Genomic DNA, 13,383 nt, shown 5'->3' with positions numbered 1-13,383 from the left:
ACATCAAGAATGTCTCCTTTGAGGGAGGGGAGGGAAAGCCCCCCTCCCCCCTTAAGCCCCCCTCGAAGCTTTACTATTCTCTCTGGCTGTTAGGGTGTAGTTACTGTTAAAACAAGCGGGGTGGGGGGGGGGGGTCACATTTTGTGAAAGTTTAATCGGTTGCTCGATGAGCTATCAATTATGTTCATTGATTGACTAAATAGGAACAATTATACAGGTCAGCCAAAAATACCTGATATTGTGGGTCCTAGTTTTATATCCATCCAACCATCCATAAATGTTTTTCTTGTCATCCCAGACTCGGTGGACTCGTTGTCGTACCGCATCTCGTCGGGGGACCCCCACGGTCTGTTCTCTGTCCACTCCAGTTCGGGCCTGATCAGCACCAGCCGCCCGCTGGACCACGAGTCCCAGCCCTACGCCCTCCTGGTGCTCCAGTGCCACGCGGGCACCGCCTCGCCCATCTACAGCAGCACCCAGGTCAACGTCACCATCGCTGACGTCAACGACAACGCGCCCGTCTTCCCCAAAATGACAGACACCGTCGCCTTGTCCCAAAACACGCCTCCCGGAACGGTTCTGTTCATAGCCCATGCCCACGACGCAGACAGCGCCGCAAATGGGAGGGTGCGGTATTTCCTGTCACGTGGTAGTGCTAGGGGAAGTATGCCATTTTATGTGGATGCCGACCTCGGTACAGTGTACTTAAACCAAAGCTTCTCTCGGGACCCGCGACCAAAGTACACCTTTGAAATTCTGGCGAAGGACATGGGCGAACCTTCGCTCACTGCCACGCTGATGCTCACAGTCAACGTGGCGCGCAGTGCCACTGAAGACACCCTGGCCTTCGAGACACTAGTCTACCAGGTGGAAATGGGCGAGGGCACCCAAATAGACACCCGGGTCATCCAGGTGAGGGCACATCGAAGCCGAGGAAGCAGCAGCCATCAACAGGGGTCCAAACCCAATCAAGGCCTCTCCTACTCCCTGGAGCCCGACCCAGACTTTCCCCCTCCGCCTCTCCGAATCCACCCCGAGAGTGGGTGGCTCTTTCTCTCCCAAAATCTTGACTATGAAACAGAGCCCATGTTTCGCTTCAAAGTCCTTGCCACTGTTAAAGACGAAACAACACTAGCTATGGCTAACACCACCGCTACAGCCAATGTTATCGTGCTCGTCCTAGATGAGAATGACAATGCACCAGTGTTCACCAGCCAGACCTACTTCTTCACGGTCCAAGAGGGGCCTTCGCCCCAGGGCCTGGTGGGGACGGTGCAGGCAGTCGACCGAGACTCCAGGAAGAACGCGCAGCTGTCCTACATCCTGCTGTCGGACGGGAAACACTTCCGCATCAACACCAAAACAGGTAAGAGGCCCTTTCCAAAGACTTGTGCATACTTGCTTTCATCCCTTCATTGAAGTAATTCCTGATCTGACATGGCTGGATGTGTTAAAGCTATGAAGTGGGACCCTTGATTTCACCAATCCATTAATGTTAGATTTGTGATTTATTTCTCCAAGGAATGGAGCAGGGAAGGATGCATTTTTACAGCATTTCAAACTGGGCAGGGTGATCATAGATATCCCTATTTAAGATTAGGATAGGAGAGAGAGAAGTGGCATTAAACTGTAGAATATGGATTAGCCAGCCAAATTGAAAGAGTAGCCTGCCATGGCGGTCCGGGCTGTCTAGTATGAAATCAAATTTGGTGGCCTCTGGACCACTAATACCTTAATTTCACCCCAAATCCACAGCTAAATTCTCAGGACTATGATGAGCGTACATGTACCCACATTTACCTGTATCCACGGTAATGGATTAGTCTAAAAGGCACCTGTCTAATGGAGCAGTCTGTTTTAGATGTCTCTCTCTAAATGCAGAATTGTGGTATTGTGTTGCGGTAATGATTTTAAAAGTGCATTATAATATTTAAGGTGAAATCTCCAGTTTTAAAGCAAATTTCATGCAGTTCCACAAAAATCGTATTAGGCCTATTGGATTTATTCAAGGTAAGGGATGTATTCAGGATGCTTTGAATGCTGAGTGAACATTTCAAACTTGATGACTTGGTTTGAAGTTACTTAGATAAGGGGTGTGAATACTTTCTGAAGCACTGTAAATGGGGTTGTTAACTGAGCCAGAAATTCACAGGGGTCATTTTTGTATTTATTTAGATTTTCACTCAATTTTTCTAAGTCCACACCACATTAGGACACCACTTTTGAGGTCTGCAAAAAATGAAATGTTTTATTTATGAGTGTAGTAACCCTTTAATTTAAGTGTGCAGGCACCTAGTAGTGTTTGGTTAGTGGTGTTTCTGAAACACGCATGAGATGGAGTTTGCAAAGCAAATGCCCATTGGATTTATGCAAATAATCAGGATATCCTCCGTGTCAGGTAGGCATAGGCTACTTTGTAGCTAGTTAACATTTAATTGAGAAGGTTTTTGGGAAAGCCGCCATCTACCAGAAGACGGTTAGGCCTATCGTTAGCATCGCTATCAATTTCCTGTTCCTTGTTTGAAATGGTTTGAACCCTGGATGTTGTACTTCATATTATGAGGCATCTCTGACCTTGCTTCAAAGTAGCCAAGCCAAAATCCGACCATAGAAATGTTGAGGGAAATATTTGATAAACACTTCCTCAGATGCACTCTCCTGTTCTAATCAACTTTCTTTCATGTATGCACTCATAACTGTAAGTCGCTTTCTATAAAAGCATCTGCTAAATGGCATATATTATAAGATTGTTTTCCCACTAACGGTTTGGGCTAGGTAGAGATGCATGGTTTTCAGTAAAGTAATGGTGAAACCATGGCAGTGGCAAAGCTGTGCTTAGTGTTTTTCTATGGCACTCCATGCGCTAGGAAGGCACACCATTATTTCAATAGATAGTTTATGACTTTGGAACAAGTAGCTGGCTCAAAATGAGTCTGTTACGGGCCTCCCATGTGGCACAGCGGTCTAAGGCACTGCATCGCAGTGCTTGAGGCATCACTACAGACCCGAGTTCGATCCATGACCGGGACACCCATTGGCCCAGCGTCATCCAGCTTTAAGAATCTCATACAAGATTACAAATACTCAGACATTTCCTTACTCAATACCTACCCTATCTATGTTAATGGTGTGGCAGGTAGCCTAGTGGTTAGAGCGTTAGGCTGCGAACCGACAGGTCGCTTGTTCAAATCCCCAAGACAACCAGGTGAAAAATCTGTTGAGCAAGGGACTTAACCCAAATTGCTCCAGCATCGCCATTGATAATGGCAGACCCTGGCCATGACTGGGGGGAGTTGGGATATGCAAAAAACACATCACCAAATTATTATTTATAACACTAATGCTTTCTCGCTCTCTTCTCCATCCCTCTCTCCCAGGTGAGATAATCAACTGGGTGTCTCTGGACCGGGAGCAGCATGCTGGGCACACCCTGAAAGTGATGGTGACGGACCAGGGCCAGCCCCGCCTCAATGCCACTGCCACCGTTCACATCCTGGTCACCGACATCAACGACAACCCACCCCAGTTCACCCACCTGCCCGCTGCCGGCAAGGAGCTCAACGTCCAGGTAGAGAGAGAGAGAGAGACACACACACACACACACACACACACACACATTTTCACCAGTCAGCACGTCACATGAGCTAAAACACGTATTGACACTTAATATTAGTTAGAATGTAAGATTTTGTTGGACTATAAATGGCTGTGATAATATTATTATTATTGTACAAGGTAACTGCAGATAAGAAACTGACGGAAATTAGAATTTTTAAATGTGATAAAGAAATAAGTTACTATTACTACATAGTACACGTGACTTCACAGAAACTAACCCAAAACATTCAATGTGACTGACTGCATGTCATCGGTACGGTATCTACATGGTATTTTAGTATGACCCATTATTATGAATGTAATTAATTATGCATGCAGTAGCATGTACATCTTTTTAGTAACATGGTTTAATGTTAAAATGCACTTGTTTTGTTCATTCATTCTCTTGTGGTGTTATTTTAGGTTTGGGCAGGCCTCCCCACAGGCTCATTGGTGACCACCATGTTTGCCAAAGACCTCGATGCAGGAGAAAATGCAACAGTCAGGTTTTCTCTGACGACAGGTAATGTTTTCAAATGTTAACACAGAATGTTTTACATATTTGAATTGGTCTTACTCGCATACCATTTGACTTAAAGGGACAGTTCATCACAAAATCAAAGTTAAGGAACTAACCTAAATCTTATCTTTAGGGTTCATGTTTTTAGAGCTAAAAGTTGGTCTTATGTTGCCCTCATTCCAGGCCATTGTGTAGATCCAGCTATGCCCATCAATCCAAAATAATGAAGATGAGCACCATATCATCTTTATCTATGTCTGTATGATGTGTTGTTCTCACTTCATGTAGTTTTCCTCTCTGTCTCTCGCTCTCCTTTCTTTCGGTCTCTCTCTCAGATGAGGAACAGGGCCACTTTGAGATAGACAGTCAGAGTGGAGACATACGGACCACGGAGCTATTCACCCAGAACGCCATAACCCAATACACCCTGACAGTGGTTGCCACCGACAACGGAGCTGGCCCCCTAGAGGAGACAGCCGTCATTCACCTCCAGGTGCCCTGACCTCTTTTTGCATAATGGGATTGATATTGGCCCAGTTCTCACTGAGTACTACTATGACATGCCTTTACATGTTTGTCATTTACCTTTAGCAGTTGCTCTTATCCAGGGTATCATGCAATTAAGATACATTATCTTATAATATGTAATAGAGACAACTGATGATTACTGTAGATGGTTTGGAATTCTAGTGTAATTTCAATAATTAGTAGCATTTGTAACATGATTTGCAATACTAGAGTCTGCATTGGCAATTAGAAATGTAACGGTTTGAATTGAAGTTGAATTCAACCCATTTCTAGGTTCAGGCTGCAGAGAAACAACACGGCGGCACCCACCCCCAAAGCGTGCGACACTTCTCTGTGAGGGAGGACACCAAACCCGGCACTGTCATCGGCTCCGTCCACCTCTCCCCAACAACCAATGGCAGGCTGCGTTACTCCATCGCCGAGGGCGACGGGGTCCTTCACTTCGGCCTGGACAGCTCGTCCGGCGACCTGTACCTCAACCAGCCGCTGGACTACGAGTCTACGTCACTCTACTTTCTGGTTGTCCATGGCGAGGACGCCACGGGACCCGGGACGAACGTAACAGCATTTGTGAGCGTAGCGGTGGAGGACGTGAACGACCACGTGCCCTGGTTCCCCTGCGAGGTGGTCATGTTTGGGTTGCTGGAGGACGTAGAAGTTGGAACGCGTGTGTTCGCCTTCAACGCCAAAGATGGCGACGGGAGCCTGGCCAACAGCGGCGTGCGTTACTCATTGACCTTTGACCCTGAGCTGGGCATGTCAGGAGGGTCATCATTGTCGTCCGCAACATCTTCATTTCCTTTCTGCATCCACCCGCTCACCGGCACCCTCACCACGACCGCTCCCCTGGACCGCGAGAGGACCGCGAGCTTCACGTTCATGGTCACCGCCACCGACCAGGCATCGAGGGAGGCCGACCGGAAGTTTGCGACTGTGACCGCTCAGGTGTTCCTGCTGGACGTGAATGACAACCGTCCGGCGTTTGTCTCCCAGGACACGGCCCTTGTGATGGAGGACACGGAGGTGGGGAGCCTGGTGCATCGTGTGGTGGGCGTGGATGATGATGTGGGTGAAAGCGGCCAGGTCACCTATTGTCTTGTCTCTGGGAACAAGGAAGGGTTCTTTACTTTGGAGGAGAAAACAGGTATGCTCTTGGTAGTATTTTGATGAGTGACGAAATTATGATTCTGTAAAATGTATGAGGAGTCCTTTACCTCACTACGGTCTTTCCATAGTTTAACTTCCAGGAGGAGCACAAAGGCCCCCAAAGCATCCAGGTAGCCTGATGATTCACAATACAATTATTCCACTTGCTCTTTCATTCGCTACATACTTTAGTCTGAGACTGCCATCAATGAAGTTGTTTGTGGTGACAAGGGGCGTTGTACAAAAAGTCCTCAGCGATTGGATTGTCTCTAACCAATCAGAGTATCAAAGCCAATGATGAATTTTCAAACCGCCGCTTTACCCACGTGTGCTCTGGCCCAACCAACCAAATTGGTGTCTGGACCAATCATACGGCGCTGAATGTGTTTGCATTCGGTGAAGGGTCTGGGAGGTACTCAGATCCAGACTCATTGCGAAGAATAAAACGAAAGTCCTTGGGCGTAGCGTTTGGCAGGAGCAAGGAGTCTGGGTAGCCAGGCAAACATCCATATCCTCTGGCATCAAAATTGTCAAATGAATCACTGATCTACAAATCACTTTGCATAACTACTCATTATGTGATCATGATTAGATTCTGTGCCTTACTTTGCTCAAACTGATCCCTTCAGACACACTGAATGTCTTTAGGTGGGGGGGGTAGCAGAGCCAGGTAGGGGCCTGCCCTGTCAATACAATGGCATGGGAACACTGCCACAGTACACCAGTCTCAACTCTCCTCTTCTCCCCCCATAGGTCTGCTGTACCTAGCATCCCCTCTGGACTACGAGCTCCAGACCTCCCACTCCCTGACCATCCAGGCCTCGGACCAGGGGCTCCCCTCCCTCTCCTCTACCCAGACCCTGAGGCTGGAGGTGGGGGATGTGAACGACCAGCCTCCCCTGTTCCAGCAGGACGTCTACACAGCCAGCGTTGCCGAGAACAGAGAGCCTGGGGAGAGCGTGGTCACTGTGTCCGCCACAGATAAGGACTCCGGTACGTACCACTCTGGATACTGTACTTTTTTTTTTCAAATTGTGTTTTATTGTTCAGATGGAGAATACAGAGTAGAAAAACATTAAGTTGCACAGTTTCCTCTCCATTTTCAGTGCTTCAATTATTTGTTGGAGCACTAGCTAGCGCCTCATCTCAAAGTAAGAAGTAAGCCTTGTCCGAGCCAAAATGGTCCATAGGGAAGGAGCCTCTCCTGTTCCTGTAGCATGAGGCAGTTTGGTGTAAAAGTACCCCCCCTGGAGATCACATGGCCTTACTCCCTTACCCCCAATCCATCTCCTTACTGCGGAGTGCCAAGCGCAGAGGCATCAGGTCCCGTTTTTAGAGTTTTTATGAATCGACCGGGGATCAAACCCTCAACCTCAGGGTGGTCAGGACAAAGAGAACCATGGGCAGAATAATACTCTAGATAACATTGAGCCCACATCACTCATTGTAGACAAACCCATCCACAGTTTAGATGTACACGGTGGTCACAATACAGTTTAGCCTCTAGGTGGCAGCATAAGCATATGAATTCTGCTTTGAGAGACCCTATCTTACTGTGGTTGTGCTGAGTCCGATCTGTCCCGCAATATAGTGGTCAACAAACACTGCTGATTATCCCTTCTAACCCAAAATCCTGACCATAAAATTGCATTTGGTAAAATAAACAAGTTGGCTATGGTTTGCGGTTTGGGACACTTTTTATACTAACATTTGATTCTTATGTTGCTCTCTAACTGTTCACTGTCCAATGGTAGAATATTAAGGGGAATTCTTTTTGATATGACATATCTATAGCTTATGGAAACATTTGGGATTCCTGTGTCTTTTCTACTATCTCAAATAACAGTTTAGCAGGTGCAACTATGGGGTGACCTTGTTCCCTGAAAAGCCACAAGTCTACCATTCCCACCCCATTTTTCCTCTGCCCCCGTGTCCATACGTGGTTCACGTCAATCACCAGTATATCACACTGACAGGGGCACCATTAACTGACAATATGTGAGTTTTCAGTAGAGCCCTAGAGGCCTGACAGGTCAAGAATTTCTACTTCTCCATTTGTCCCATTCCATTATGTCTGCGTCCCATATGGCACCCTATTCTCCACATAGTGCACTACTTTTGACCAGAGCCTTATGGGCCCATGGCACCCTATTCCCTACATATATTTCCTATGGGCCCAGGTCAAAAGTAGTCCACTATATAGGGAACATGGTGCTATTTGGGACGCATCCTTTGGGTTTGATTGAAAGGAAGGGAGCGCCGCAGTGCTCCCCTGATCTCGTCTTCTACTGTTTGTTTTCTCTCTGCGCAGGCTAGTTCAAGCTTACATCGCACCGAATTACACTCACGCCCCAACTTAATCAATTTTGCACATCCACACGTTGGCCCTGTTTATTTTAACACTTTGCTCCTCCGTAGCCCGCCGGCCCCCAGATCGCTTTTCTTCATTTCTCTCCCAAATATTGAAAGTTGAGGAAGAAGGTGAAGCGAGGGAGGGGTGTGTGCCTGAGTGTATGTCTGTGTCTCCGCGCGCGTCTATGTGGGTGTATGTGTGCGTGAGACATTCTTGGGGGTGAGAACAGTGTCCAAAAAAAGCAAGCAGACAGAAACCCCCCCCCCCCTCCAGGAGATGTGAAAGGTCCCACCGACCATGAGTCCATAATCCCAACCATCTGTGCTAATAGGCCTTGAGTTTTCATCTGTCTTCTCCAATCACCTCTCTCCGGACTCGCCTGAATCTGTGGCGTGCCTCGATGGCCGCTCTCTCTCCATCTCTCCCACAATGAATTGTGTTATTTGATTTTCATTAGCGTTTTCTTTTTGACTGACATGGCAGGAAGGTTGTTTTTGTTGCGCCGATTGTTGATCTTTGTCTCTCACTTCGGTGTGGAGAAATTGTGAGGAGAGGGAGAGACTGGTTGTTCAGTACTTCTTACATTTTTTGGTAATGATATAAATAAATAAAAATATTGGTGGAAAATACAAAATTTTACATGTTTACATATTTCACATTTCCTTTTTTCTTCCCCCTCCCCAAGTTGTCAATCTTTCACTGACATTTTGCTTGACTGAGATTTTTTCTTGTTTTTCTCCCATAATAATACCCTTCACTTTATAGAACAATTTATAGTTTGGCAGAAATGTGATGTTTTTCAATATGTGTTCCCACAAGGAAAAACGTTTGTTTTTTTTTATACAAAAAAAAATCGGAATTAGTCATAGTAGCGCTTTAATTCATTGTGGGTTGTTTGTGAATTGTTCTGTCCAGCTCGTGTTTTTGAGAAGTCCCATGCCAACTGTATGTTCAGCATACTAGATCATTCATAACCTTTTCGCAATACTGAGCCAAGCTGGCCTGGTTATGTATCCTCCATAGTTGCTGGAGCTATCACCAGGCCCACTAGACAGGGAAGAGAATATACCCCACAGTCACCCCTGACAATTAGTGGTTGAGTTAGATTTCTCCCGTGAAAGTGTGTGGTGATGTGAACCACATGCGGAGACCTGCGCTGGCTGGTGCCTGATGGGGCTGCTCTACCACTTGACCTCTGTCTGTCGGGGGTGAGAGGGGTGGGGGGGCTATGACTAGGTCAGGGACATCAATCTGTGTGTCTGTTTAGTACTCTACTAGCTGCACTTTCCCTACTGCCACCTCTCCCTGTTTTTCCTCGAAACCACCAACCTGGGTTGTGTTCAGTAGGGCACACTGTAGCAAAACGATTTGCGACGGAAGACAAGTGTTTCCTATTGGACACGTTCAGATAGTACCTACCTGTTTTCACTCCGTTTCGGAGCGTTTTCATCCGTTTTGTGCCTGAGACGAACGGGGGAGTGAGTGATGTTGGGGCGGGGGAGTGGGGGGGGGGGGCAGATTTCAAGGTGTGTGTGTGTGTGATCCACTAGCATTCAATCAGACTGCGGCACTTGGTGGGGCTCATGTAAAGGTTAGCCAAATCTTTTCCTTCTTTTTTTTTCTTTCTTTCCTCATATCTCGAGGTGATTTACCCCCGTTAGCAATGGTTTCAATCTGAGAATCAGATAAGGCCCCTGTCCCAAACACCACTTTCTCTCCAGACAGGCCCCTAAACATGGTCTGTGCCCCAAATGGCACCTTATTCCCTGCCATTTGGGACGCGTACGTGGGCTGACCTAACGAGATGCTAAACGGCGACGTCGGAGCGGAATTTTTATTAATGCGCCCTTAAACTTCAAGGGTGTGTCCCAAATGGCACCCTATTCCCTATATGGTGTAGTGCACTTATTTTGACCTGAAATGGCATCCTATTCCGTATATAGGGCAGTACTTTTGGTCTGGTCAAAAGTAGTACACTATAAAGGGAATAGGATGCCATTTCGGTCACGGCCCAAGATGTCTAAAAGGAGCCATGTGGAATTTGCTGGGTTATCATCAATCATATTGCGAGAAGAAAAAAGAAGTTCATTGGTTTTGATGGAAAGCATGAGTGAGTTTTGGTGGGAAATGTTGGAGGCTGGAGCACTAGACTAGTTGTAGCAAGGGTTGTTAATATTGAAATGGATAGTTTTTATGTGCATACCTGCCATTTATTGAACAATGTCCTATTTATTACATGGTCCTTGTTTTGAATGCCTTTGATTCAGACCATGAGCTGGACGGATGGTGCCATGGCTACATGCCCTCAACCTTGGTACTGTTTTCGTGTGTGTGTGTCGGACCAAAGTTCAAATAATATAGTTTTCTTTAAAATACTTAATTTCTGCTTGATTGAGCTTGCGTGGCACAATGGAACTAAAAGTCCAAACCCTGCCTATCTGGCACTCCAGGCAGGCTCAAGCAAACGCTCAAAGTATTTGAAAAAAAGTATGTTCTTTTGTGTACCATGCATCTGATATCGGCTGGATGTGAACAGTACTCTCTACCTGTAACTAACTGTCCATCTATCTCTCTACAACAGAAGAGAATGCTGCGGTGTGGTATAGCCTGTTGCCCGGACCGGGCTACGACTTTTTCTCCATCGACCCCCACTATGGAGAGATCAGCACCACCTCCCAACTGGACAGGGAGCTGTACCAGCAGTTCACCCTCAGAGGTTATACACATTACACACAGCAACTCATTACCGTTAAAGGTGCAGTCTGTCACTTTCATTTCAGGTAGCAGTGATGTCCTTTGTACTTGTTTGTAAATGGAGGCATTGAGTCAATCTTGAGAATATGATTGTGTTTTTTTATTTGTGTGCACTTGCTTGTGGTTGGTTCCTTGAGTCTTTGGGAAAGTTCAAGTTGCACTACACCTTTCAACAACTGTTGCATTACCATGAAGGGACCACAGAAATATACTGTAACTAACAGTAATGCTGCATTTTGTAAGTCAACCAATGCTCATCTCGATCTCACACACACACACACACACACACACACACACACACACACACACAGTGAATCAGTGTATCAGAGACATAAATAATTAATCACACTCACTTTAGTTGGTCGATATTTACCTAATCGTTTCTCTGCAGTGAGAAAGTTCCACCGAAGACTGTATAAGGATGGATTGCAGTTCAGCGATGGCCAGTGTTAGGGACGGACATATCTGGGGATATCAGCCAGAGAGTGGAATTGTAGCCCCATTTAAAAGCCACACCATGCTATACGTGGAGACAGTTATCCCGTACAGCAGTCCTCTCTCATTTAGGACACCTCTTGGCTTGTCACATCTGTTTCCACCATAGAGCTTAATAAATGATATTGAATATTTTCAACACTCTTTCTCTCTCACCCTCTTTGTTGCGTTCTCTCGCTTTCTCTATCGCGCCCTCTCTCTCATTCTCCCTCTTTCTTGTGCTCACTCCTTCCTCGTTCTCTCTCTCGCTCCCTCTCTCCCTCTCTCAGGCTGTCTCTCTTCCTCTCTCTCCTCCGCTCTATCTCACCACCACACTCTCACGCTTTCAATCTCTCTTTCTTGTTGTATGGTTCACAGCCAGAGTAATAAAGAACTTGAGGTCTACCCACTTTATGAAAGCAACGTTATTCACCAGATTTGATTTATGTAGAGGCAAGGCTAGACGTTACAAGGGTACGTCCCAAATGGCACCTGATTCCCTACATAGTGCACTGCTTATAGGGAATAGGGTGCCATTTGGAACTTAGTCTCAGCTTTGTGGGAATACGCATGTTCCACAGACTGTTTTATTCCTCAGCCTAGGGTATTTTTCGTGTGCTTTCCCCCACCACACCTCACGCGAATACAATTACATCCAAAATATGCAATAATATTTTGTGATAAACTGTTTCAGATGTGCATATGACGATATTTGTACAGTCGGGACGGAGTTTGAACAATTTTAAATCTACTAAGGGAATATAATCACAGGAAAGCCGCGATGTCTTGAAGCCGTGCCAGAATCGACCCGGTGATTGTGAAATACCAAGAGACGTCGGGCCAATTTTCCATTGGTACGGTCAGATGAAAACAAGGGGGAAAATGAATCCTGAAAAAATACAGTTTCGTATCAGCATTCTTTTTTTTTGGGGGGGTGGGGGGGGTCGGGGGGGGGGGGTTGGGTTGGCAGTATAAGATGTTGGTACAATGTAGAGAGAAGCTGTGAAAGAAGTACGTCTTCAGTTATGACTTTCAAAGGATAGTCTATTTCGATGATAAGTTGTCGGTCTGTTAAATCTGTGAATGATACAAAATGTAGAACTCATGAAATAAAGAAAAAATCCATGAAGGTGCCGATGTTTGTGAAAAACGGTTTATAAGCATTCGAATGACTGAAGCGGTGAAAACCACAAAGTGGAAGCCTTGCTCCCACCTGTACAACTGTGTTAGTTCAGCTATCTCATCAAGGAGGGGTGGCACACTGTTGCATTTTTCTTCTATTCTCACTAGTGCTAACAGAACTATCTATCTAGCAAACCGCGGCTATTCTCAAGTAAGGCTTTACTTGCATTGATCGTGATATATGGCCATCTTATCTACTTTTGTCAAATGCACTGATCGCATGTCACTCTGGATTGGTCTCCAAGATTAAATAAATGTAAGGAAGAAAGTTTAAACAATATTCAAACAACAAAGGGTTGAAAAATGAATATAACTTTCCCCAAATTTCTACGTTTTGTAAAAATCCTGGTAGGGGGATTCCGGATTTCCTTCTTGTTCCCGCCTGATTCTGGGAATCTTCCAAGTGGGATTTCTGGAAAACCTAGGAATTGGCGTTACTGGAATCTTGCAACCCTATTCAAACAGGACCTAAACCCTCAACTTCCTCTCCCTGTTGTCCCACTGCATCACCCCCACCCTCGTCCCCCTCCCCAGTCCAGGCTCGCGACAGCGGCGTCCAGCCCCTCTCCAGCACGTCCACGGTGCTTTGCTCTGTGCTGGACGACAACGACAACGTCCCCGAGTTCATGCAGGCCTCCTTTCAGCTTAGCCTGCCAGAGAACCTGCCCCCCGGGGTCATCCACACATCCCAGGCCTCGGACCCAGACCACGGAGCCAACGGCACCATAACCTATTCCATACAGGGTGAGATTCCTAAATAGAGCACCTCAGTGTTTCAGTGGAAAATTACTTGGTGGTTTCAACAAGATTTAATCTAACCGGAGTGTAT

At 46.3% G+C, this 13,383-nt stretch overlaps 1 protein-coding gene across 1 annotated transcript in view; it reads left to right on the top strand.

Annotated features, from left to right (window-relative positions):
• Positions 1-13,383, top strand: part of dchs2 (dachsous cadherin-related 2) — a gene marked incomplete at both ends in the record, with an annotated part of 45,514 nt that overhangs the window by 17,457 nt on the left and 14,674 nt on the right. Inside the window, 8 exons of the mRNA XM_084155010.1 lie at positions 299-1,366; positions 3,378-3,568; positions 4,021-4,120; positions 4,453-4,610; positions 4,919-5,789; positions 6,545-6,784; positions 10,726-10,860; positions 13,089-13,298. Of these exons, the coding sequence (XP_084011136.1) occupies positions 299-1,366; positions 3,378-3,568; positions 4,021-4,120; positions 4,453-4,610; positions 4,919-5,789; positions 6,545-6,784; positions 10,726-10,860; positions 13,089-13,298 (2,973 nt within the window). The remainder of the gene's footprint in view (positions 1-298; positions 1,367-3,377; positions 3,569-4,020; positions 4,121-4,452; positions 4,611-4,918; positions 5,790-6,544; positions 6,785-10,725; positions 10,861-13,088; positions 13,299-13,383) is intronic.

Source organism: Coregonus lavaretus (genome assembly GCF_964263955.1).
Source record: "Coregonus lavaretus genome assembly, chromosome: 38".
Lineage (NCBI taxonomy): Eukaryota > Metazoa > Chordata > Actinopteri > Salmoniformes > Salmonidae > Coregonus > Coregonus lavaretus.
The sequence above is the reverse complement of the archived record's forward strand: the minus strand, read 5'-3'. Positions and strand labels throughout refer to the sequence as shown.